This window comes from Anser anser (assembly GCF_964211835.1).
Source record: "Anser anser genome assembly, chromosome: 18".
NCBI lineage: Eukaryota > Metazoa > Chordata > Aves > Anseriformes > Anatidae > Anser > Anser anser.
Genome location: NC_139739.1, coordinates 2,668,919 through 2,694,428, shown reverse-complemented (window position 1 = coordinate 2,694,428; position 25,510 = coordinate 2,668,919). Strand labels below are relative to the sequence as shown.

At 41.9% G+C, this 25,510-nt stretch overlaps 1 protein-coding gene across 3 annotated transcripts in view; it reads right to left on the bottom strand.

The window, feature by feature from the left end:
* The window catches only part of CLIP1 (CAP-Gly domain containing linker protein 1), a 69,666-nt gene extending 46,041 nt beyond the window's left edge, over nucleotides 1-23,625 (bottom strand). For 2 of the 3 annotated variants that reach the window (XR_014573600.1, XM_083804173.1), the window contains exons 1-3: nucleotides 23,461-23,625; nucleotides 11,370-11,565; nucleotides 10,342-10,910 (exon numbers count right to left, since the gene is read on the bottom strand). Coding sequence is in view for 2 of the 3 variants with exons in the window: in XM_083804173.1 (XP_083660299.1) it covers nucleotides 10,342-10,910; nucleotides 11,370-11,463 (663 nt within the window). In the remaining variant the exon portion in view is untranslated. The remainder of the gene's footprint in view (nucleotides 1-10,341; nucleotides 10,911-11,369; nucleotides 11,566-23,460) is intronic. The other variant, XM_083804174.1, reaches the window with a different exon arrangement.
* Nucleotides 23,626-25,510: the final 1,885 nt, after the last annotated feature.

The window sequence follows — 25,510 nt, the reverse complement described above, 5'->3', positions numbered from 1 at the left end:
GAGATTCAAGGCTTCAGCTGATGGTAAGAAAATCCTAATCCACACACTTAAAGCCTCAGAATACCAAGGAAGAATAATTAACCCCTTTGATCTTAGTGAAACAGGAAAAGCAGATATTTTTCATCCCTGTTTAAGGTGGCAGTCCCCTTTTCTTCTGTCATTAGAGAGGGTCTTGAAACAAGGCTTAATCTGCAGATCACATTTACGTCTTGCCATAGCAAATTGTTCTTCTCCATGGAATAAAAATACACAAAGTTTACAGTTATCATGACTCAGCCTAATATAGTAACTAGTAGAATGTTTGGTATTTGGTGTTCTTGGCAGAGAACGGACAAACATCCCCTCTCAAAAAAAAAAAAAAAAAGAGAAAAAAAAAAAGGCAAGAGTACTTCCTTGGAAAAAGATCGCAACTGACCAAAACAGTCCCCTGAAATCCAGCTCTCCTCTAAACCTCTGGGGCACTGGGATGAAGAGGGAAGACGTAACATTGTTTTTTTCAAAGTATTTTCTGGGAAAAGCTATCCCTGAAGCCCACACGTTATTCACCCTCATACGTAACCTACTTTTTCTAGAGGATAAATACCATAAACATAAGTATAAACATCAAAGTTTAACTGAACAGTGCAAGGGAAAAACGTGTGTGTGTGTGTGCTGTCAGTCGTGCCTGGCTCTGCAAGTTGTTCTTGTCACTCCCTTTCTAGCAAGTTTTCTATTTTTGTTCTGTTTGCTTTTAATAAATGAGTTAAATTTGGGATAATCTTTAGGTGAAAAGAAAGACTGTTTAGCTCCATGTGTACTGTTTCACTGGTCGGTTTTGTACTGTTTTCTGCCTGAATAAACAGAGTTAAAGCAAAGGAGGCCAGAAAGAACCCATTAAAGAAATGAGGCAGGAAATCTAAAACAATAGCCCAGATAAGGAGCATCCCCTCGCAGACAATAGTCAGGCTCGCAGTTGCACAGGGGGATTCCTCAGCAACTTCTGCAGAACTGGCCAGGCCAAGGAAGCTTATTGTGGTTTTGTGGCAGGTCAACTACTAAAAAAATAAAATAGATAAATAAAAGACGTTCCAGAGAAAGGTGCCCGGGGAAAGCACGATAGAGCTATCTGAAGCCTCTAGTGAAAAAGGATAATTAGGTGCAAAGGCTCCCAGAGACAGGGAAAAATGGTTGTAGGCTTTTCCCACCAACTCAAACTGGAAATAAACCTCTCAGCACATCGAGCCAGCTCTAGGAAAACACGGGTTAACCTTGGGTGCGGAACACGCATTCCTTCTTGGTTCATACCTTGGCCCTGCTCACCTTCCACTCTTAGGTAAAAAAATGTAGGCACTGATTTGGAAGATACGGCATCCAGCTCCCCGCAGGGAGGTGATCCGGAAGAAGAGCCTTGGCAAGGGCTGGTCCTGGCTGGAGCTGCTGCAGCGGGCACGGGGGACGCGCACGGGACCCCAGCCCATGGCCCGGTGGGAGGGCGCACGAGGAGGAATTCATGTCCCGGGAACATATGGGGATGCGCAACGTGAGATCCCAGGAGAAGAGCCATGTGACCGGTCTTGTAACCATGGTACCAGGCTTATTTTAAAACAAGACGCAAGGAAGAATGCCAAAGATTTTTTTTTTCCCCCAAACCTAATCAAGCTTCTTTGAATCGCCAGCTACTACAATTCTGGCTTCTGCAAACACTGACATGTTTATCCTTACCGATAGTAGGAATCGGAGTACACCATGGCAGTGAAGTGCTACTGGCGTTGATGAAGCTATCTGCGGTTTTGCTCAGTTTTAAGCAAAAGCTTTCCAAGTCTTTGGTTTTAGAGACAGGGTCAGCACAAGTTTCTAAAAGCTATATGGAAAACTGGAGCATCAGTACCAAGAAGGCAGTTTGCCGTGACCTTCATTCATTCTAACTCAGGTCACGAAATAATGGAGCAGAGCAAAGAACTGCCAGACCTCTTTTTAAAATGTGATCACGCTCAGAATAGGCAAGCTGTAAAACACAAAGCACTAATATACCAGAGTATCTAGGTTAGGCTAGCAGTCATGGCAAGGTGAGGAAATTTGTTTGGAATTCACCACTGTTATGTCAAACACATGGAAACAGTGAGTAAGTCCCATTTATCACATTCTAACTAAGCTCACCTTAAGTTGCTGCCATGCAAAGAGAAGTAATAAAACAGGTTTGTAAACCTGAAGCGGTTAAAAACTTCAAAAACTTCCTGATGAAAGCACTTTGGGATGAGCATGTCAGACTTTGTGAGAGCATTTGTAGAGCTGCATTTCCAGACAAGTAGAAGGAGGAAACAAATAAAGCAGTATAATCCAGAAGAAAAAAAAAAAAAGAGAGATGGTCTAAAAACTGAGACCACGTTTACTGGAAAACACAAATCTCTTTGAAAAGAGGATATCCACTTCTGAAACTTTGTCCATAAAACTGTATCATTTACTCATGCTGGATGAGCAGAGTGGAAAAGCTCTGCCTCCTTTGAGCCTGAGGACTGATTTATGGTGAAAAAGCCTCACTTGGATATTTCCGTGTCTGTGACAGAGGCTGGGCATTTCCAGAAGCACTCAAACCCCTAAACTCAACACCTGACAAAGCAAAAAGCACCCAGGCTCACAAACACATTTGAAAAACCTGGGATCCACTACTCAGAATCGTCTTTCAGCTGTTCCTCAAACTTTAGAGGAAGCATTTCCAGCTGGCAGAAGCAATTGCATTTAATTGAATCTTTCACCCACACGAGGCCAGAGGGAACCACCAGGTCATCTCCTCTGGTTCTCCCGAAACAGGTCTTTACATTTCATCCGCTTACATCTGTAATGAACCCTGTAACAGCACTGAACTAAGCTGGACGTGTTGATGTTTTTAGATCAGGGCTGATAACCATAAGAAAGCATACTTCCACTGGCAGCTTATTTTCATAGTTAATCACTCCATTATTAAAAACATATTTAAATTTGAAATAAAACAAATTTGATTGTGGCTTCTAGCCACTGACTCGCATCATGCTTTCATCTGTAAGGCTGCGGAGCTCTCCTGCAACCAGCATTCACCACGCGAGAACACGCACTGTAAGCAAGCCACCTCAACTTTTGCCTTCATAGATAAAACAGATTGAGTTCTCCAAATCTGTTATTGCAAGCTACGTTCTCCAGCCTGAGTCTTTTTGCAGCTGTGTTCTGAAGCCTCTCCAATGTTCCCAACATGCTTTTCAAAACACAAAGGCTGTAGCTTTACACAGTGTCCTAGAAGCAACCAGAAGCACGGTCAGCCCTGCTTAGAAGAGGACCACATATTCTCACCGGTTCTTCTGCCACAGCATCGAACCACAAACTCCTTTTCAGCACCTTTGGCTCCTGGATCTTCCAGAGCTGCTGTCCCCTCCAGGACACAGCTTTCCGTGGCTGTGACACAGCTTATCCTCTCCTTATGCTTACACACACTGCCATCGAATGCAAAATGCAACCAACAGCTTGGGCTGTAGGGCTGAAATGCCGAGTCCCTCTGGACTGCTCCACACATTGTTATTTACCCCTCTGACCATCCAGAGGTTTAATTGGGATGGATTTACAATTACTTCCAGAGCGAGGATCAAAGCACTGAACAGCACTGACACTACATCAGCTCAGAGAAAGAACTTGCTGGTGACCATATCCACTGGTCCCACTCAGGGCGGGCAGGTACCACCACTCGCCCAGTTCTCAAATACAGCAGCAGAAGTGAAGTACAATGCTAAGCTGGAAGTCGGATTGTCCGATATTATTCAGAATTAAAGAAAGGCAAACAACCATCACAAAATATCATCCACCTTTCTTCATTAAAACTAGAGTTTCAAAGAAGGAGGTTTACATGATCATACTGAAGTTTACATGTCTAACAAAGCTGCCACGTTTCAGCTTGTCAACATCTGGTTCCTCTGTCATGCCTCCCCTTCCCCTTTTTTGCCTGATATCGGACAGTTTAGCTTCTACTTTTCCAGATCATCCTTTTTCTTTTTCAAACTATCTGCGTAACATCAGGCACTTGATCAAGGCACGACTGGAAGAGTGCTGGAGTACCTACCAGACTTTAAACCTACTTCTGTGACTCAGATCTTTCAAACCAGCAATTCTGTGAATAGCAGGATTAACGATGTTGCTTTTCCTGTGGCACTGGATATCATGCTCGAGTGACTGCTATCTAAAAATGTAAGAGTGACTACAGCTGCTTCCATTTGATGAGGACAGCATTTAGACAAGACCTTGCTCATGCAGATTCTCTGACGTGCAAAAATCTGTGAAGGTACAGCGAAGCTCCAAAAGACTTGATTATCTGTTTTCATGAAACTTGTAAGAAGTTATTTTTGAAACTTCTACTTTTCTATCAAATTTGGTTGTAGATAGGTAACGTTCAAAATCAAGGCCAAAACAGACGACAGAGCTAACGTGCAATAAGACACTCACACGGACAGGGAGTTATCACACAACCCTCCACTGCCAGAAGAAGCCAATTTAATAATTAAACGTTATCTGCTCTCGAGGCTCAATTCCTGCAGTCCAGTTATTCACAAAGGAAGTAATATAAAAACCTAACAAACAATCGCATACTACAAAAGCCACCTGTGAATTTGCCACCACAAAAAAAGCAAAGGCCAAGACTCCAGTAAGTGAATAAATAAACTGTTCCTTCGCCCATCCTGTGCAGGAATGACCAAGGACAACGTGTTCCTGGATGTCACTCCTTGGGGCAGGCAGGGGAGGGGAAGGGAGACAGAGCCCACACGCACAAAAAGTTCAGCCTTGCACGAACAAACCCTTACCACGACCGTGGGAAGTCGCCTGTTACGGCCGTTTGGTCACAGTAACTCACTTGCAATGTAGTTAAATCAGGAGCTGCCAAAACCAAAGGACTCGCGATTAGACATGACTTGGCACCTTGCTGCACCGATGACATAAATTCAACATCTTATTCACCCATAAGCAGACAGGTAATGACACGTCCTGAACATTGCTTAAAGGTAGCACAAAAGGAAAGCTGCAGTTTGTTCAGAGAAAAATCGCCAAGACAATGAATTACAGACAGGCTTTACATACCCTCTGTCCTTCAGCTATATTCTCATAAGCATATTCCATGCTGCGGCAGCCATTTCACAAACTAATCTACATCATAGATGTATACTTTACAATAGCTAAAATACTGTGTCTCAACGTACATCCATAAATATAAGGATCCCTTATTCTTAACTTAACATGACAAAGCCATCTAAACACCTTAGAGTTAACTCAGCTCCAGGATAAGACAAAAACCTGGCGGAGCAGCTAGGCATGCCGTGCATTTGCAATCACAAGTGAGGTTCAGCAAGGGACAGCCACAGTAAGCGTGCAACAACTGCACGTCCGTAACTTCCAAATCTTTCTTCCTGTTCTATCCTCTGAGGCATTATGGCAAGATGGTTTTGCACTGCTCTAACTGTAACGGTGCAAATGAATATTTGCTTTTCTAACAGTTAAATACAGGCCTATTTTAGATTTTTAAATAGACTAAACACAGAAGAGAATTTTCTATTCAGGATGTTACACAAGCTAGAAAACGGAAAACTTAGAAATATCACATTAGCACTGCAGGATTGTTTTTAAAGGGAGAAACTTCTCCCTACATGTGAAATCTTTTCCCCTTTAAGAGCGCTGGAGTTAATCAGTTGGCAGCCTTACGTGATGTTTACTTGAAGATAAGTTACATGGGTGGAAACAAACCCGACAATAATCTCCTATCGGTCTCTGCAACACTAAGGAACTTCATAAGAAATATCTAAGCGAGAAATAACTTACAGTGAACGCTATAAAACAGACACAATAAAAAGAAATTAGATGTTATTCATGCGCAGAGAATAACTTTGCAAAAAGGCCCCCTCAGCAGACACCAAACAATCCAGTTTGTAGCCTTTTGTGAAGGAACATATGGACAGAGGCCCGAGTCACAGCTTTCCAGCTCAGCTCCAGAAGCATCAGATTTGGCAGACCACGATGAAGCTGTAACTGGTCAAATGAATGAAAGCACTTTAATCCTTTGAGAAGGCTAAGGCCCTTTAGGTTGATAAGATGTTTATTTATTTATTTATTTACAATTACAGCATCTGCTCCATCCAGGAAAAAAAGCCTAAGATGCTCTCAAAGCTGCTTTAACCTTTAGGAGGTGCAACAATCGTCCCACAGAGCGGGTTTCCCTGTTTTATTTCAGCAGGTTGGTTTTTGGTTTTCTTTGTTTGTTTGTTTAAAACCAACTTTGCATTGGGCTCTTATATCATAAGTGTTCGCAATGCCAGGGCAAACAGCTTCCCTGGCTGCAGCTGGAGCAGGAAACAGAAACCAGCTGAGCCTGACAGCAATTTGTTTACGGAATCAGTTCGCAGCTAGGCCTTTTCTTTCCCCACCTGGTTTACTACCTGGTGACAACACTTCCACCGGCACAAGAAGGGAGCAGACAAGAGAGGTCAGGACCACACTCTGCACAGGAATTCCTATTTATACGAGCTTTAAAACACTACAACTGCAGCCTCATTTTCAGTAGGCAAGTCAGCTCTAGCTGTGTTAAACTTTGGACTGCGCTGCCATTAACCCCACAGAGGCTGGACCGATGCAACGAAGGAAGTGTGGATTTCCCCTACAACATTTCCTATGTTACAGCAACCCCCAAATATGAGATCAGGCTGCCCAGAGTTAATGTCCTCTCTCTAACAACTAAATCACATCCAGATTCTAGAACATATTTTAGATGTTAAGAGTGGAAATTATGGTTAAGACAGAGCTATTTAATTATGCTTTGCATTAATAGCTTTTCCTTTGATTCAGCTATTTTTTCCGTAAGTTATACATCAATACGACAAATGAGAAGTTGAATAACAACCAGCTACGTATCAGAAACCACAGTGCTTTAAATATGTACCTTATCTCCCTGTTTTTTCAACATTTCTACATATTAACATAAAGTATTTCATAATACTTGTTAGTGAAAGGAAAACTACTGCTCAGCTTTGAGTCATCTAGGCAATTAAGTGCAGGCTTGGTGAGTTTGGCTCAGATTTGGCTGGGATCTGAAGATTTCCAAGCCAGCAGAGAGCTTGTGTGCTCTTCTGACCTAATCCTCCCTGAGGAGTAAATTATAGAAATCTAAGGGATGTCTCCTCCTGCTGCGGAACATCCTTTTTGGGGTTTACTGCTTCAGCTCGTGTATTCACTCAACTTAGTTTGATTTGCTTTTGTTTTGCTTTGACTCCTCCAGAATCTCGGGGAAGAGAAATAAAAAAACACAGCAACTTGACTCAGCTGACATCTATACCTTTAAACACTGCCTGTTTTGCTGTTAAGGAAACTTTTATTTATTTATTTTAAAGCCAGGTCTCTTGGAAAAATGTGTTTTGTCCCCTGGAAAAGCAAGCCTGCACATCCATGTAAAGCTTTGCCTCCCAAATCTTTTCATCTCCACATGTATTGCTTGTTCAGCCCAACCTAACACGGAACACTCCAAGCTGGCAAGCATTTGAGAATACGTAGGTGATCGCCCCACAACTCCACTTGTTTTCTACTGGGGAATTTCCTTTCCCTGACAACCATCTGATTGAGCACCCCAAACAGTTTGTGTGTCACCACTCTTCTTCCTAATGGTATTTGAATTAGGGAAAGATCCTTTACGACTCCTTTCTTTCTACCTAATTAAAGCAGAAGTAGATACCTAACACTGGAAACTTCCTTTATTACTAAATCTCTCGATATTTTTAAAGCCATATCACTTTTCCCATAGAAGTTTGAGAGCAACTCTAAATATGGGACCGTGTAGGATTAGGGAATTCTAACTAAGTGCACCAAAGACTGGTGAAACAAATGGAGACATCAAAGGAATGAGGAAATAAACTTAAGATGTTTTTTCTATCCACACAAAACAACACAGACCGTGCACTAGAGCCTTAATCAGCTCGTAAGGATCTCTTTGCACACACAGCCTTTAACCAAGCTACCTCATCCCAACACCTCTGGCTATGAACACTTGATGCAGCAGCTTGTTGTGGCACAAAGCAAAAGCAATCGTGAAGAGTTTACAGCTTCTCTTCTTCCAGGGCAACAGGACTAACATTTCAGTAGGAACCGAAAAATGTTCCAACAAAGCTTAGCTGCTGGGAAATGCTAATTTGTCAAGCCTGAAATGCTCTGAACACAGCATTTCAGGTTCAGCAAGCCTCGGTCAACTTTTTTGTAATGCAGAAAACGCCGAGGAGAGATGTGAATTGGTAAATGCATTTCTCTGGCACTTAAACATCTGCCAGAATGGCCTCTTGTTTCTTGATAACCCAGATGGGGCAGAAAAAAAAAACAAAAAAAAACACACTATCATTTAGCTTTTATTGCTGAAGGTACCATTGAGAACCAGTCAGTTCCTAACTAAAAATTCCTATTAAATACATTTAAAAATCAAAGTTAGAGGAAAAAAATTACCAGATTGAAATACTCCAGTGCTACACCCCCCACCCTAGATCACACACAAAGATCAACAAAGTTGAGCCACATCTGAAGTCCATTCTAGAATGTAATCTTAGCTAATGAGCTGTGCCTTACCCATATATGAATTTGCCCTTGAGGACATACTTTTCCAGTTAAGTATTTTAATAAGACTCCCAAATGAGCTTTTGTCTATCATGAATTCATTGTTCTGCTGAACTGCAATCCTGCACTGCTGGAGGCTCACTGTTTTCAAGCTGCAATTCTCAGCAGTTGTTTTCCCCACGTATCTAATCAGCACGGCATAGATATTACTAAGAACCTCCACTGAGTATCCAGTAGCAGTCAGTGCAAGCAGTGAGGAACGGGGGCAGCATTTAGTCGGTACCAACAGCGCGGCCAGACTGCAGCGTCTCAGGGCTCGGAGGGGAAATCCTGTGCTGAGGTGGGAAGTACAAACGCCATCAAGCCTCTCACCTTGTGTCACATTACTTAAAAGCTCCTGCTGCCAGTATAAATGAAAAACAAATGACGTGCCACAGAGCGGTCCGGTTGCAATCGTACCACTGCTGGAGACGGATCGCCAAGGCAAGCCACGGTAAGTGACAGGCAGGTCTTTCAGAGTAACTGGTGCTCTGAGGACGGCTTCCAGCAATTCCTCACTAACTGTCCAATTCTACAGTCCAGGAAGGAGTTCAGTGGCAAGGAAAAAAAAAAAAAACCTAGTGGATGAATGGATTATTCAGCCAACTTTTTTATTATTCCCACTGATCTGGAGATTTAAGACATTTATATTTGAATTATTAGGAGGAATTAGCAGAGCCTAGGATGTACTAAAAAAGATTAGCCCAGGATCAAAAATTTCATCTTTCTTAATAACAAAACATGAATATTTACAAAAAAAAAAAAAAAAACAGGAAGGGTTAAAAGCCAGCAGACAAGAATCTTGTCCATTTAACATTCATATTCCTGTGCACACTAACACTGGCATGTAAATTACATATATGCATCGCTGTCATGCTGTGCTAGGAACCTCAAACTACCATTTGATGATTCAACAGGAAGACTTAAGGCAAACAGGAAGTAGAGAGGACGAAATACTAAGTTTAATCTGTTTTACTTAACAAACAGAATTTGGGACCTTAATAGCGTCAAGCCATGGCTGTTATGGTAAATCTTCATTCCCGTTGCCTTTACAAGAAAACACATACCAGCCCACATAATACTGATCCAAACATGAAAGGTATACAATACTATTATTTAAAAAAAAAAAAAAAGTTTAACAAAACTTAGCTCCCTTTTAAAAGGATGACAGCGATCCATCAGCAGAAGCATTTATGGTTCTGAATTTACGAAGGGCAGCCAAGTAACATGGCACATCACCAACAGATCACGTAAATCCTGGGTGATCAGTGGCATTATGTGACTCCTTCTGTCGCTGCCTATCACTACTCAAGGGAACAATCAATTACTGAACTGTTAGCTTTCTAAAGATACAGCCCTGAATAGGGAAAAAGATGCATGGAAATCTCACAAGCTCAGATTTTATTTAGTAGGACTGCAGTTCTCGCAGTTCTGGAAAGACAAACTATGTATAGGTTAATAAAAACATTTGGTCTTGAGCAAACGCTGGCAAAACATAACAAAATAAACATTGCCAAATTAACCGTTTTGTCTTGGCACTGCAAAGACCTCCCTATAATATGCAAAACTGCATGGGAACAGCTTGGCTACAGAAGACACTCAATGAAAAGAAAGCTAGAGCATGAATTTACATTATCTGAATCAAGAAAACAGTAGAGAAGTTCTGAGTCTTAAGAGAAGTTACAATTCATCAATCAAAAAACAGACTCCGAAGCTGCACGGAAATCTTACCAGAACTCGATCTCCAATTTTGAGCTCCCTTTCTCCTTTCTTTAGTGATCCAGCTTCAGAAAGATTTGATATAGATTCACTTGCAGTTTTTGAAAGATTGCTAATCTGAGAAGGAGTTGAATGTTCCTTAGCAGCAAGTGCTGTTTTTTGTGGAATTCCTGACGGGGGAAGCGCAGCAGGGGACGAAGACACCACGCTAGCAGTCGATGTGGAAGTTGGTGATGTAGCTCTAGATGCATGAGCTGCCTGAGTACCATTGGCTTCATCTTCTGTCAGCACTTTTCTTGTCAATTTCGATGGTCTTGTAAATATTCCCCTCAAGGGTTCACACTGGAAATAACGAACTCCAGCCACAGAGCCATCATTCTTACCAATTGGTTCATCTAGAACAATCCCTGCCCATTGTCCTGGCGCAAACTGTGTTTCACCAAGAAACTGAATAAAGCCAGGTTTATTTCCATTCACCCAAACACGTTCCCCAACTCTGAAATCATCCACAAACTCGTCATGCGCGTCTGCAGTGGTTGTACTTGCGGGCTTTTCACTGGAAGCTGCTTTTTCTGCTGGAGCTGGAATCAAGCACAAAGAGAAAGCAACAGGAATCAAACACACTAATATTCCAAGAAGCATCATTACATAGTTTGAAAGTAATGAGCATTTGGAAAAGCATTATTTCTAAGAGGAAGAGCACAATTCCAAATTTTCTTAATTATGAAAATGCTGTAATCTCTGGAATACAGTAATTTAGAATCTAAGGACAGAGACACTGAATGCATTTAATATAAACTTCACAAGAGTTTTACTAAAACCAGTTAAAAACAGTTTGTTTTGAACCAAGATGTCATTCAATTAGTATATTTAATTTTTTGCATGTTTTACACATCATTTTTGTTATATCAGAAATACAAGCAAAAGTGTTTTGTGTTTTAGTGTAAATAGTAAAAGTAGTGTATGCTCATAGCTTTTAGAAGATTTTTTTTTGTAAGAGATGAAAAAGAGAAAAGTTAAGATAATTAAATATTCTTTACCAGGTGCAACAGATGCAGGTGTTTTCAGTAATGTACCCCCATGCTTGATGGTCTTTGAAGGAGCCTTAAGTCCACTTGGTTTTAACATACTCATCTTTCTGTGATATCAGAGTCAATCCTCTTCGTCTACAGCAACTACCTTTTTCCAAACATGGATACAATATATTATTCTCTGTCTTCCAACTCTGGAGTAAACCTGTACAGAAAAATATTAGGCATGAAACAAAATCAGTATTGGAACTCCTGCAGCATAAAGTACTATGCATACACACACAGAGCCTGTATACGAAATGCATGCTAAATCCACCTCACAGTAACAAGCAGCAGCATTTCCCAGGATAGCAATTCCAAGCCTTCAATTTATTCAGAAGTTATTTCCTATTAAAAGACACCAATCTGAACCTAAAGCATCAAAATAACTCACTTCACTGAATGCTGCTGTATTCATGTTGAGCTTTAAACTCGAAGGCTATTTTAAGAAAAACAAAGCCCTTAACAGCATTACTAACAACATTACGCACAGATATAACCGCTCTGCACACCCTACTGTTTTCAGTCACATTTTTCAAGTGTTGCAATATCCCAACAAAAATAACTCGAGACTGGAGAATTAGCTGCAAGAGAAATCAAGAGAATGGGGAAATTTAGGATAAAAAGAACAAAGTCTTAAAAGAGATTGGAACTGAAAAGCTAAGACTGATCAACAGAGTTAAACGATGGCAACTGTGAAGTAAACATCCACCTCAGCAATGTGGGAATCGCGTGTCCGAGATCACAAGACAGTTCGCTCAGTCCCCAGCAGTGCCCCAGCTCTGCACTGAAAAGAGGAGCGGGGCCCTGCTCCTCCCTGAGCTGCTCGGACCAGCGCTGTTCTGACCGGCACGCCAGCTACAACTTTCAGGAACTGTGCCGTGAGGTTTTTGCCACAGAAGGCATCTTCCTTCTGATTACAAAAGCTTTAGAAAGGCTTTTTCGTCTATAACGTGAATTAAAACCAGAGTGTAAGCTGACAGGTCTCCCCCCACCATCAAAAGCATAAACTGGTCTGCACGAACACAGCCGGGATATTTGCTGAGCCTTATATTTAGGGCACTGACAGACCAGCTATGCTCCCCTGAAAAACAACACACATGTAAACAAAAACCTGGACCAAAAAAAAAAGTAAGCAGACATGTAGCAACAGAATGCTTGCTCAACTGTTTTGTTTGCTCAGGACACGACAAACAGGAGCCAGCTCTCCGTCCTGCCATTCACGTGGCGTTTTGGCAGCCGTCAGTACACATGCACAGGCAAAAAGCTGCCCAACTGCAGGCTCCCCAAACCCTCACCAGCAATGCCCAGGTGTGCATGCTGGTAAGTTTCAAGGCAAGAGAAACCCTAGTGAGGACAGAGAATGTTGTAGTACAGGAATAAAAGCTAAAGAGAAAAGTCTTTTAACTACCAGGATAAGTTTTACCCTTCCTGCACGATTAACAGCCAGCACATTAGTGTTCCTAAAAATCAATTCACCATGGGAAAAAAAAAAAAAAGAGAAAGTATCCATCATGCTGCTTTGTGAACCTAAATAGCAAAGTGAAACGTTTCTTCGGCTATTTCAAGATTGGCTATGCCAAAATCAAGTCATTTTCTAAGTCTGCAACAATGTTATACTTTAAAAAGTTTTAATTACTGCCTTGACTGCATGGTGTTTCTCTACAGTTTAAGTTATACTCCATGAAAACTCCAAGCAGCACTGTGCAGGTTGCTGAGCATTTTTTCTAGCACTGCCAGAAGCATGTCGGTCACCCATCTGCAGAGTTATGACTACCAAAGTGAAAAAGTTCTCCATTGTTTTTTGCCTGCCGTACGCCAGTTCACTATTAACTTCTAAGTGGGAGTATGAAAGCAGAGTTAGCTCTCTAAAATCAAAGCAGAGGGACAGACGTGAAAATGTGACAAAGCTATGAAATGACTGAGGGGCACACAGCTATACAGAGGCACAGGAGCATGTCAGATGTCCCTCTGGGCACAGCAGAAACACTTGTTTTTTTCCTCTTACTACATACCTATCTTCCCTGCTTAATCTGCGTGCATCAGATTTCTTCATATTTTCATGCTTTTCTCTCTCACGTACATGCTGACTATTCTTCCTCATCCCTATTCCCTCCCCTCCGATGCCAGGATCTCCACGCCTGCTTCATTATTTTTTTCCTCAACCCATCAGAATTCACAAAACAGGAAAACTCTACGCAATAAGGATGGACTTGGTACAAACACAGAAATGCAGGAGTTATCAAGGTCAGTTCTTTTTAGTTCAAAGCCCTCTTTGACAGTGTCAAACACAACGTTTATGGGAATTCAACCACCTCGCTTGGATCAGAAGCAAGTTTCCCTAAGAAAGACCTCCTTCTAAAAGCAGGACACTAGAAGCGTGCTTACAGTATTCCGCCACTGTTTTCCACATATTACCATTTCTGTTTGTTTGTTTTCCTCTTCTTTCCCCAAACCCCATTCCAGTACCACTCAGTTAGTAACCACCTGTATCGTGCAAGGATAGGAATATTAAAAGAATAAAACACACTAAAACACCCCCAAAAATTACATCTTGCCAGTTAATAATTATTTATTAATAGATGTTTAACAAGCCTTTGGCCAACAGAAAGCTAGAACCTTCTGATATTGCATTTCCTGGCTCAAGGTGCTCATTCATATTTTAATCCTGCTCTCCACAGTCAGAGGTTATGTATTTGCTGTGTCATTTGCCTTTTTCAATGCATGAGCCTTCAACTAGGCCAGAAGTAACACAATCCCTTGTGCCCTGGTTTCAGTGTTCCTGAAATTGTAGCTTAATGCAACAAACTGCTAAAATATAGGCAAAACATTTTGGCAATTTAGCGCCATATTGCAATAGGGAAAATGCAACTTTGAGTCTTACAAAGAGGCAGGACCTTGATACTTCCTAATAGAATTCACAGAACACTGAAAGCACTGAAAGAAAGTTTCTAACGAGTGATTTTAGGCACTTCCTAACAGGCTTCACATGTCAATTACCTCATTTTAGTTCTCATACGAGAGGGCAGCTAGCTGCCTGTCTTGATTTGTTCGCGTCCCTTCTCTGAATCTTTCTCAGTTCTCCTGAAAAGAATCTTTATAACAAATAGGCAGTAACATCAACTGCACGTTTCTCAAAAGATCATATCAGGAACCTACGGAAATGCCCAGAAAGCCTGATAATGTGCACTGCTTCAGTGTTCAGAAAGTCACACATTTTACTAACGCTGCTGTTGGGAGCAAGGAGAAGATTTTAAACACAAGCTTTGCACTTGTGCTGCTACTGGGAAAAATACACGATTTCATATTGTGTGACAGTGCATTACATTCTCAAATGAAATGCAACTTTTTTTTTGCATTGACTACTACGAGCTCTCAAATGCAGACATGAATCCTTGCATTCGCCCTTTTAGCCAATTAATAATATCCTTATTTTTCTTAGTTCTCTTTCACAGACCTTGAACTAATCCACAAGAAACAAGTTTAAAACCATTGATTCAAGAAAATAAAACCTATCACTCTGATAAGTAAATACGAACTATTTTGGCAAGCTGAGATTAAAAAAAAATAATAATAATAAACACAATACTGAATTAAAAAAAGCATTCGGCCAGACAGTTCCTGAAGCGACAGGCACTGTTGAAACACATATATGTCACTCAGTTGAGTGAGATGATTGTGATGTGCACTAAATACTACCTATGCTCTGGTTTCATGAGTGAAAAGATATCTAAAGACTCAAGTGCTAAAGTGACAGTAAGTAACAGAAGGGAGAAAATCATTACTCAGGGGAAAAAATAGACTAACTCAAGGCACTTCAGACTGAACTCCCAGAAGTTCAGACATCCAGAACTGCTAGTAGCTATAGAAAATGTAAACCAGAATATAAAAGGAGAGCAAGGCAAAGCACGTTTTCATTCATACATCATACAAACTGCTAATGAAGTATGCATGTGAAATGTAATTAAACCCGTTGATTTACAGTCAAGCTTTACCAATCACCTCAGAAAACATTTAAGCCTTAGCAAAAGATTTGATACCAGAAGCGCTGTTCCTGCTCTTAGCATTACCTCAAAGCAGAATACTTTCCAGCTATCAAAGAGGAATCACAATAACAAAACAGCTGCCCGCCATGGTTTTGTTCTAGAGTGTATTTTAACAACTAGCACTACAAAAAGAACTAAACACACGATTAAATGCAAAAAAAGGAGAAAAGGTTTGAGTCTCAGCTCACTCCACTTAAGAACCCTACAGTCACGACAAGAACGTAGCAGCACCAATTGTTCTTTAAGGGTAGCTGACATCTGACAGGCCTGCTGCCATCACCACGCTCCCCTTCCCTAGTTCCACATAGTGCCAACATTAAAAATATGATAAAACACTTAAACGATAAAACATTTGGAACTGTGACTTGACAGCGTAAGGAAGAATCACTTGCTAACATCACTACTCGTGACTACGGTGGCGCAGACGCAGTGTTTCCATGGAGAGAAGCAAGTTGTCTGTCCATTTGGGGTGGAAACAAAGAGGACTTTCCAGAACAGAGCAGGAAAATGTTTGAACTGACTCGAAACAGACTGCGTAATCCCGGTCTTCTGCATGCAGACACATGCAGTCTGACTCTGTGCAGCGTACTTTGAGGCTGGAACACTACTCTCATGTGGTTTGTTTGTACGAGAAAGTGAAAATATTATTTTAAACAATGATCATCTGGTAGGGGTTGTGCATGAGTTCTCCAAAACATTTCAAATTAGAAAGATAATACTAACTCAGCTGATACCATTAAGAGACTAATACTGTGGCTTTTCAAAGCCAACACCTTTCTAAGTTCAGAAAGGAGACCACTTCAACTTGTTAACTCTGTTAAGAATACTTTTTTTTTTGGCAAAATACATATAAACATCAAGACTAACAAGTATGTTGTAAATATTCAAAAATGATTGCATGGAGTAGATAATAGTGCTGAAGAGCTCCGAGGGCTATGTAAACAAAGAAGATCTTAAAAAAATTCTTACCATACCATGAAGAAAATATAGCATATAGGAAATAAATCAGACAACAGTTCCTGTAGAAAAGTGAAACAGAAAATATATTTTCAAAGACTGCCACAATCCAGAAGTGTCACTTTCCTAAGACAAATAAAAGATTACGAAAGATAAAAACGAAGCACTATTTTTGAAAAAGCAGCCTGAACAAGATTTCTTAACTATCTCTTTCACAGTCTTAATGTTCATGTCACTATTGCCAAGCTTTCAAAAGCTCATGAATCATTCCTCGAAAATCCCAACAATGGTTTAGAAAGAAAGTAACTTGGAATTTTGGAACCTGGTAAGTTTTCTTTTCTGGTCTGTGAGTTGCCTTAAGGACTCCAAGACCTCATGGTTACAAACACAACTCCCAACATTATGGCATTCTTAAAACAGAGTGCCAAAGACAAATAGTTTAAAGTATATAAGCATCTTCTGTATGATTCAGACCTAATTTTTATCACAGCTCTACAAGTTGTATTTGTGGTTTCCTAGGCTGCTATTACATTTCTGTAAAAACTGAGTATATGTAATTCCAAAAACACTCAAAATAATGCTTTACATTTCAGTTGAGAGGCTTTTGAAAATCATGCGCTATTTAAAAATACAACTATATCTTGGCCTTGAACAGAGTAAATGCCTTCACGTTGCACTGCTATTTGCTTCTTGCTACCTCTTTAAGAATCCTTCTCTCTGTGCAAGAACGTGCCAGCTCACAGTGGCCAACTTCTGAAAGGTTCGAGCAGGAATGAGATGAATTCAGCCACAGCAAGCCCACCAGCTAGCCAGCCTGGGACATATCCACCAATATCCTTCCTCAAGCAGTGCCGGACGATGTGGATAGAGCAGAGGGATATATTGCAGAAAGGAGCTTGGCTCACTCGCCCTCCCTAAATAGAATTTCCTATTGCCACCATCTTGTTTCGTTTCTAAGAAGGAATATAAAGTCTCCCACTACCATATATTAACAACTAAATTTCTTCTTCTTTTCTTTTTTAATTACAATGTCAGCACACCCAGAGCAGGCAAGCTGAGCCTTATCCCAGAACAATAACCTTCCTGCTCGAAACACCCTCTCTGCCAGGTTCTGGGTCCAATGGAGATATTTCATATTGGGCAACTAAAATCACTCAATCATCATCATGCAGTTCATCAAGTGCCGAATTACATTCACAATGAAGTAATCCCACAGTGCAAAATATCCATTATAAATGTTCCACCAAATTTCAAAGCCAGTTGTGAAACAATTACAAGTAGTTAAACCAACAAATGGATTTTGAAGCCTTCACGCATTAACTTTGCAGAACTTCACTCTTGTAATGAAGCAGCACACTTTGTATTCCTAGCCATTTATGGCTTAAATAAGACCATTTTGTAGCTATGAATTACATTAAGGTCTCTTTGAATTTAGCCACTGAAGCCAATTATTGAAACAGCAAGTGAAGTTATCTCTGAACCCACTGCTCATGACTTACTGCAAATTCGACATGCATTGTTCAGCTCCAAAGCATTTATTGAACGAGTAGCACGTTCAGACTGAAACAAGCCAGAAAGAGCACGGCTTCAGTTTTATTTTGCCTCATAGAAACCATGGATTTTGATGTCAATTAAGCAAGTAACACGATGACCTGAAAATATTCTTCAGATACATCACTATAATAAAAGACACCAAAATAATACGCATCATTTAATTCAACGTTTATCATGCTACATGCCATCAGATCATATTTATTTGGCTTGCTGGATGCTCTGCTTACTGCCAGCATCACAATATATGGGCTGGTACATGCCTATCAAATCGGTACCTTGCACCCCACTTTGAAGGGTAGAAAAAATTATGCATTTAAAACTGAGTTAACAGTCTAGCTCAAAATATAATTTACTTCGGTCGCCATAAAAAATACAAAAAGTTGTGAAGTTTGCCCACTGGTATAATGCAGCTCTTTTATCAGTATCGTTGACTTGATGAACAGAACTTGAAACAAAGAGTTGCTGACAAATTACTCAGCCAGAATCGTATCTGTGTGATCACCAGCAGAGATCCTGAAAAATGTTCCAACTCTATTTTAGAGAGCACGGGTTTACATAAACATTACTTAGTGTGCAGCAACCAGTATGTTCAGTGAGACACAGACAAGCAGAGGATATTCAAAACAATCCCAACACCGTAATGCAAACACTATGCCTTGTCATCACTCATCCCACTATCAGGCAACCACCACACCACGGTGTAAGGACATCCCCAGAAATAGCTCCTGGTTTTCTCTAACTTCAAAGAGCGAATCTCCGCTTCTTCAGTAACTCAGCAGAAATTCCTGTTTTCTTGTACCCTCAGAGGGACAGGGAAAGAACAAATTTTGCTGTTTGGGAATCAATACAAGTGCCCCACCACGCTGTCCTGGTTAAGAACATGGTTAATCTAGACCTCAACCAGCAATTTTTAAGTTGTTTCTTAACTGAGACAGGTAGGAGATGCTGCACTTCAAGATCACGGAGACAACCTGAACTGTTTTCTGTGTGAGTTCACAGATCTATAGTATATTCTGCACCAAAGACTTTTAGATTAACTTTCAACATCAGATCTTTTACAGCAGCCAGCACAAATCTCTGACTTTGAACCTGGTGGCTAATTTTGTCTAAATAAAATAAAGGGCAGGAGATTTATAAGAACATTTTCATTCTTAGAGGTTTCACAGAAGTAGGCCAACAGGTGCAAGGGGCGCTTGTGTTCAAATAGTTCTGAGTTTCTCCCAAAGACTTCAGTTCAGACTGAATTTCTGAAGCAAAATGGAAAAGCCCAAGTATTGCCTTCAGTACACTTGGCAGCAGCAGGCTATCAGTATGTACGCAGATAACGTCCAACCTGAATGCAGCAGTCAGGAAGGCAACCATCACAAGACACAAATCCACCAAAAAATTAGAGGGTTTTGGTGATATTGCTAAATAAGAGATATGGCAGTTCTCTGGAAAGTGCAGGGTCTTCATTCACTGCATCCTGGATAAACAGGATTCTGGCTGCATATGCTTAGGAAAGGAAAAAGGCAGAGCAAATTCCTACAGCTAAGAAACTGTAGTAAGAACAAGGAGATGATTCAAATGAAAGATAGTAAGAGGCTTAGGACCTCGAACCACCAGTCAGACATTACAGTAACACTGTGAGAAGCAGTTCATTCAAGCTTCTGTGCTGCTTCTGTATTTTAATTCCGCATCAAGGACATTATAAGTCACCTCACCTTATCATTCCATAGCTGGCTATGCTTATTCAGGCTCCTCAGTGCCTTGAGATCCTCAGTAAAAATATACCATTGGAGCATGAAGACAGACTACTGAATATGAAGCAGAGATATGAGAGGATGTCTTTAACAGTAAAAAATTATTTTTGGCTAGCAATATGGTGAATAATTCTTTCTCAGTCTTTCTTGATCTATGTTGCTATTTCTAAACGCAGTCTGTTCAATTTTTTTGAAAGATACCCATCTTTCATTAACAAAGAAATAGCTAATAACTATTAAAAACCTTTTTTTTAAAAAAATCACAGAAAACGTGATGCAAATTCTAACACTTCCCAGTTGCCTCTGTACACACGCATTATAAAAATGTCACTGCTATAGTCTATTAAAAGATCAGAAAGCACATGATCCTTCTAAGCACACATCATTCTCTACAGAATGAGTCAAGGATTGAAAAGCAGAGAAAGCTTTCATCCAAGAAAGTAAATTATTACTACCTCTTCTGAGAGGTCTACTATCAATGCTTACTACCTTTTCTACATTTTTCCAGGGAAGTTTCTAACTGCCTTTGCCAAAACCCCCCATTTTGATAACAAGAAAAATAATTTGTTCAACTGTCAGCACCAGCTTCTCCCGATGATAACACACTTTAAACCGCCTGGGTAAGTGCATTCAGTCCACAGTAACAATTTGTTCTTTGGATATTAGAGCATAAAATTTAATGTATTCAGGATCTAACGTTTATGTGAAAGTTTGAGAAGGAAAATATTATCTCCTGTCGGCCTCAAAACCAAACACACATGAACTAAGACAAAGGGCTTCTAACTCATACAATCGCATCTGAAGCGGCTGAAACAAAGTGCTTCTTTTTATAGTAAGAATTTAATTTTGATAGACTTGGGTGAAAGCGTAACTGCTTCACACGCCTTGAAAACATCAAGTCAGCAATCCTTTTTTAGCTCTCCATGTTCTTAGCCTTTTAAATTAGCACCATGACTGCTATACGGCTGGCATATAATAAAGTAGAAGTACAAATACAGAACTTAGATAAATATTGCTCTGATTCAATGGATGCTGCTGCCAAGCAGAAAAGGAGACTGAGTCAGATAAGCTAATTCCATCAAATACTGAGTTTCTCCCTTTGCCTTGCAATTTCCCTTTAAAATATGCTAGAAATACAGACAGTAAGGTTATAAAGATCAGGAAAAGTGAACAGCTTTTAATGGTGTTTCTCCTAGAAACAGTAGAGTGAGGATGTTTCTCAAATTAGAGGAAGGTATGGTAGGTACCATTCACTGAAGAGTTTTCTGTCTAAGTTCCTACAAGCAGTTGAGCAGGACACTCCAGGTGGAAAACTGCTAGGCAGGTGCTAAGGTAGAGACTTGTACCGTCTGTTCTGAGACGCATCTTCTAAATCCTTTCCAGCATTTCTGAGACCAGGAGCTAGATATCACACTGTGGGTATTTCTAAGGGTCAGTTGTACCATTCTAAGTCACGCGAGTGTAACATCGTGCGTATACAGGACAGACACATGGACGAGATCGTGGATGTTCAAAATCATCAGGGACACGGTGCTGCTGACAGAGCTGGCTTCAGTTCTGCTGGTCAAGAAGAACGAAATGGTTGCTCCCGCAGAAATTGGCATCTAGCTCTGGGCAGCTGAGATTACAGCTAATGCAGTATATAATTGCCTTTCATTAAATAACAAAACACCATCCATCTGAGGCATTTCTAAACATGCCAGTCCAATAAGGATTCCAATGCGTTACTTTTTATACTTGCCAGCAGAGCCAGTAGTCCCTAAGGAATGCCAAAAGATTAAACAAGAGCTGCATTCATTCATGGTCACCATGTTGAAACATTAGAAAACTTGCATTTAACATACAGAGTTAACATTTGACCTGACTGTTTTAGAGAGAGAAAGAAAGCGGTTTTGAAAAATTGTTCTGGCAAGACAGATCACTATTTCTTTTGAAGGAAGATCTATTTTGGAACATTCTCAGTCACTCCCCCCAAAAAACTTCAACGGAGCTAAAAGGATAAAGGGAGGAATACTAAGGGAATTATCCAATCTAGCCAAGATAAGTAAATAAAGGCTGTCCTGGGTATTCACATTCAGAAGATGATAAACAGATACAGCCTACAGATCAGACAGGAAATCTACAGGAGCTCTAGAAAGTCACTGTGACCAGCTCATATAGAGCACTGCTCCTTCTTACTGTATTGTCATGTGAAGAAAGAGATTATTTCTTATAATACACCTTTGTGATGATTCAAGACAGATGTTTTTCTCCTCCACGCTAGAAAGCTGAAAACTTCTGTTTAAAAAGAAACCACACAAATTATGTAAAACTATTTTTTTTGCCAAATAAAATATTCCTCTTGATTCCTACAGATGCAGACAGATGATGTCACATTTCCAAGGTTTTCTGCTTCAGCCAACGCAACCCTGTCCTTCCCCTTCCAACACACAAAGCTTCAGTGCACTTTGGTACGCATGGGAAATTTTCTGGCACATGTTAAGACTAGGTGGAAACAGAACCCTGGAACACCGTAAGTTTTAAGCAGAGAACTAATAAACCTCTGCCCGCTTTCTAGTCATTTTGTGTGTATTCACTATGAAGAATGTCAGTCCCTGAATGGTCACACATTCCTTACGCTATGATACTTTGTTGTTAAGGGAGAAACAAAAAAAAAAGAAAGTTATTTACTTTTCCTCCACTTTCCTCCACTATTTAACTTGCTATCTTGTTACACGTGGTAGCAGGTGCACACAGACACATGCCTAAGAAAATCACTCTGTCACTGCTAGTTTCAGACTTACATGCATACTTCCGCTCTTTAAAAAAAACTCTTTGCAAAGTATGAGGCATGAAAGCATTTCCTCTTTTGTGCCTCTTTTCTTTCTTTTCCCTACATATTAACACAACCATCGCGTGTTTTTAAGTTGTGCTGCTCAGTGACCTCAAAGCAGCTTGTGAACTCGCACAGCTCCCTGTGAGACACTGCCTCCGTTCCGCACGCGGGGAGCTGCGTGAAGGGAGGAAAGCCGTCATTTTTCAGTCATATTTTTAATCGTGACATATCCAGTCGCTGCCTATTCTTCCCTACGCTATTTCGAAGGAGCTTTTCTCCTCCAGGAGAAAACAACAACAGGTTGTTGGGTGGTTTTTTAAGCGCACAGACAAAGATGCCACAAGGAAAGCAAAAACCCTCTCCTGATCCTAAGGCAGGAGCCTCGTTAGCGGGGGGATCGAGGATTACCTTGAGGAGGAGGAGGGCAGTAACGGGCCCTAGGCAGCAGCCCCAGTGACACAGCGGAAAGCAGGCGGCCTGCAGCACAGCCTCACGCCGCAGCACCGGGCACGGCGGGCACCTCACCTGCACGGCGGCGGCTTTCCCCCAAAAACCCGGGCCTGGGCAGGGAGCCGAGGTGGGTTTACACGGGGCCGGGTCTTCAATCGGTGTCGTGCCGGTGGGTGAGGGGTGGGGGTGGGGGGGGGCAGGCAGCAGCACCGGGACAACATCGCCCAGCCTCAGCCCTCACCCTGCCCCCGCTTCGGGGCCGGTGCCCGGCGCCAAGTTTGCGAGGCGCAGCGCGGCGGGGACGAGCCGGGCAAAGCCCCAGCAAAGCCCCGGCACCCGGCCGCTGTCACCCGCGGCCCCCTCAGACCGGCCGGGACGCGCAGCCACGCGTGTGGCGGGGTCCCGGGGCGGCTGCCCGCTGCCCGCGGCCGCTCCCCGGCCCTCTCAGCGCCTCCCCTCAGCGCCCGGTCCCCCCGCCGAGCCCGGACCCTCCTCACCGCCTCTTTCTCCACCTCAGCGGGGGGCTCCCGGCGGCTCCCCTCCCTCAGGCGCCGCCGCCCTCCGCGCGCGGGCCCCAACGGCGCCCTCACCGCCGCCGCCTCCGCCTCCGCCCGGCTTCCCGGCCGCCTCCTCCTCCTCCTCCTGCCCCTCCGCAGCGGCGCCTCCCCGGCTGGCAGGGGCGGAGCGGGGCGGGCGGACAACGTCTGCGCCCCGCCGGGCCCGCGGCACCGCGAGGCGGGGACTGCAGCAGCGGGAGCCGCTCCCCCTGCCCGGCTCCGGCTCCCCCCTTCCCTCTCGTCTCCTCTCCTCGCCCCCTCGCTTTTCCCTTTGTCTCCCCCTGCTTTGTTCGCCCCCCGGGGCAGCCCGCGGCCGGGAGGTAGGAGAGGCTCTGCTCGGTCCTGCCTCGCCCTTCCCCGAAAGCGCCCCGCGGGGTCGCGCACCCCGACTTGGCCTTGGCCCTGTCCCCGTTCCTGTAACGGGGAGCAGGCAGCGCTGAGCCCCTGGGGAATTCGCCGCTGCAGCAGATGAGCGTGAATGGAAGGTGGGGGGGAAAGGGTGGGGAAAAGAGACAGGGCGGCATGAAGCGCATAGCTCTTAATGGACGACTAACTTTACCGGTGGCTTCTTTTCTCCATTTTCCTTTTGTCCTGACGCCCAGGAATCTGGGATTCCTTCTCATCCTCTATTTGAATTTTCATTGTGCTTGTGAAGGAAGACCCTGGAACCTGGCATTCTTCCCCTTTGTAAAGTTTAAAGGGCTGTGGCAGTAGCTCCACACCACCATCAACAATTTAATATCAATTTTCAAGGCTAAATCAAACAGCTCAGCTTCACTTCTCTGCCTCTTTTATAAACAGGCAACAGAGTCCAGTCAAAGTTGGCCTATAACTCTGCTGAATTCATCACAAAGCAAACCTGTTTGCAGTCCCATAGATCATTTAGTTTATGCATGATACTATTCAAACAAAAGGGTGATGAGAAAGCAGTTCCATTGCTGGAGACCAATTGCAACATGTGATTCATTTTGGCTTCATTCTTTGGCATTAATCCAGCATGGTAAAGCACAAAATGGTGTGACGCAGTCCCCCAAATAATGGGTTTCAACTAGATCAGCATTTAGCAATGTTTGTTAGAATTTCACTTCCTAAGTGTAAAGTAGAAGCTCTTACCAAGGTCATTAGATGTTGAAACAGATACTCAAATCCATGTACAGCCAGCCACCCTTCTTCCTCCCTGCAAAATTTGATAAAGTTTTGCTGAAAAAAGTTCTGAATTTAATTATAGATTGTATTTAGAAGTACAAAGCCAGCAAATTATTGCTTAAAACTAAAACTAAAACTGACCCAGTAGTCCCTGGCTAAGGACATAATCCTTAACAACAACAAATTAATTAAAAACCTGAGAGTCAGACTCTTTACAGAACACTTGCACAAAATACCTGTTAGCTTCACAAGCTCTCAGCTACTTTTGTGAACATTTGTTTCTGCTATCACAGATTCAAGTTTCCTGTATTCACCTAATGTTAATACAGCATGTTTTTTTCCTCTAAGCGTATTCTTCTCCATCATTTTTCTTCATTAATTTGATTTTTGTCTTGGAGGATTTATTAACATGAAGGTAGATTTCAAGAGTATTCAGTTCAATGCACAACACTGGAAGTTTTATTAAGCAATACTGGACTGCTGTATTTAGTATAAAACACATCAAGTAGAAGTCAGCTTACTATTGAAGATAGCGAACCGAGACTTGCAAGTTTGTGTTGGTCTTTCGCAACTTCACTAAAGTGTAAGCAGTAAGTAACAACAACGGTGAAATTATAGACGAAATATGGTTCAAATGCGTAAGCAGCTTTCTTTACTTCTTTGCAAAACTAAAGCTAAAAATGTCCTGTTTGTAAAGCAAGAATTGAGAATGATGTTGCATACATCAATATAAAGCAAATGTAGCTTTGCTTGTTAATGTCATTTTTTAGTGAGCAGAACCATAGCTTCAGGATAGAAGTCATCTTGTGGGAAACAAGGGAGTTAGTTATCCATCAGTGAACTA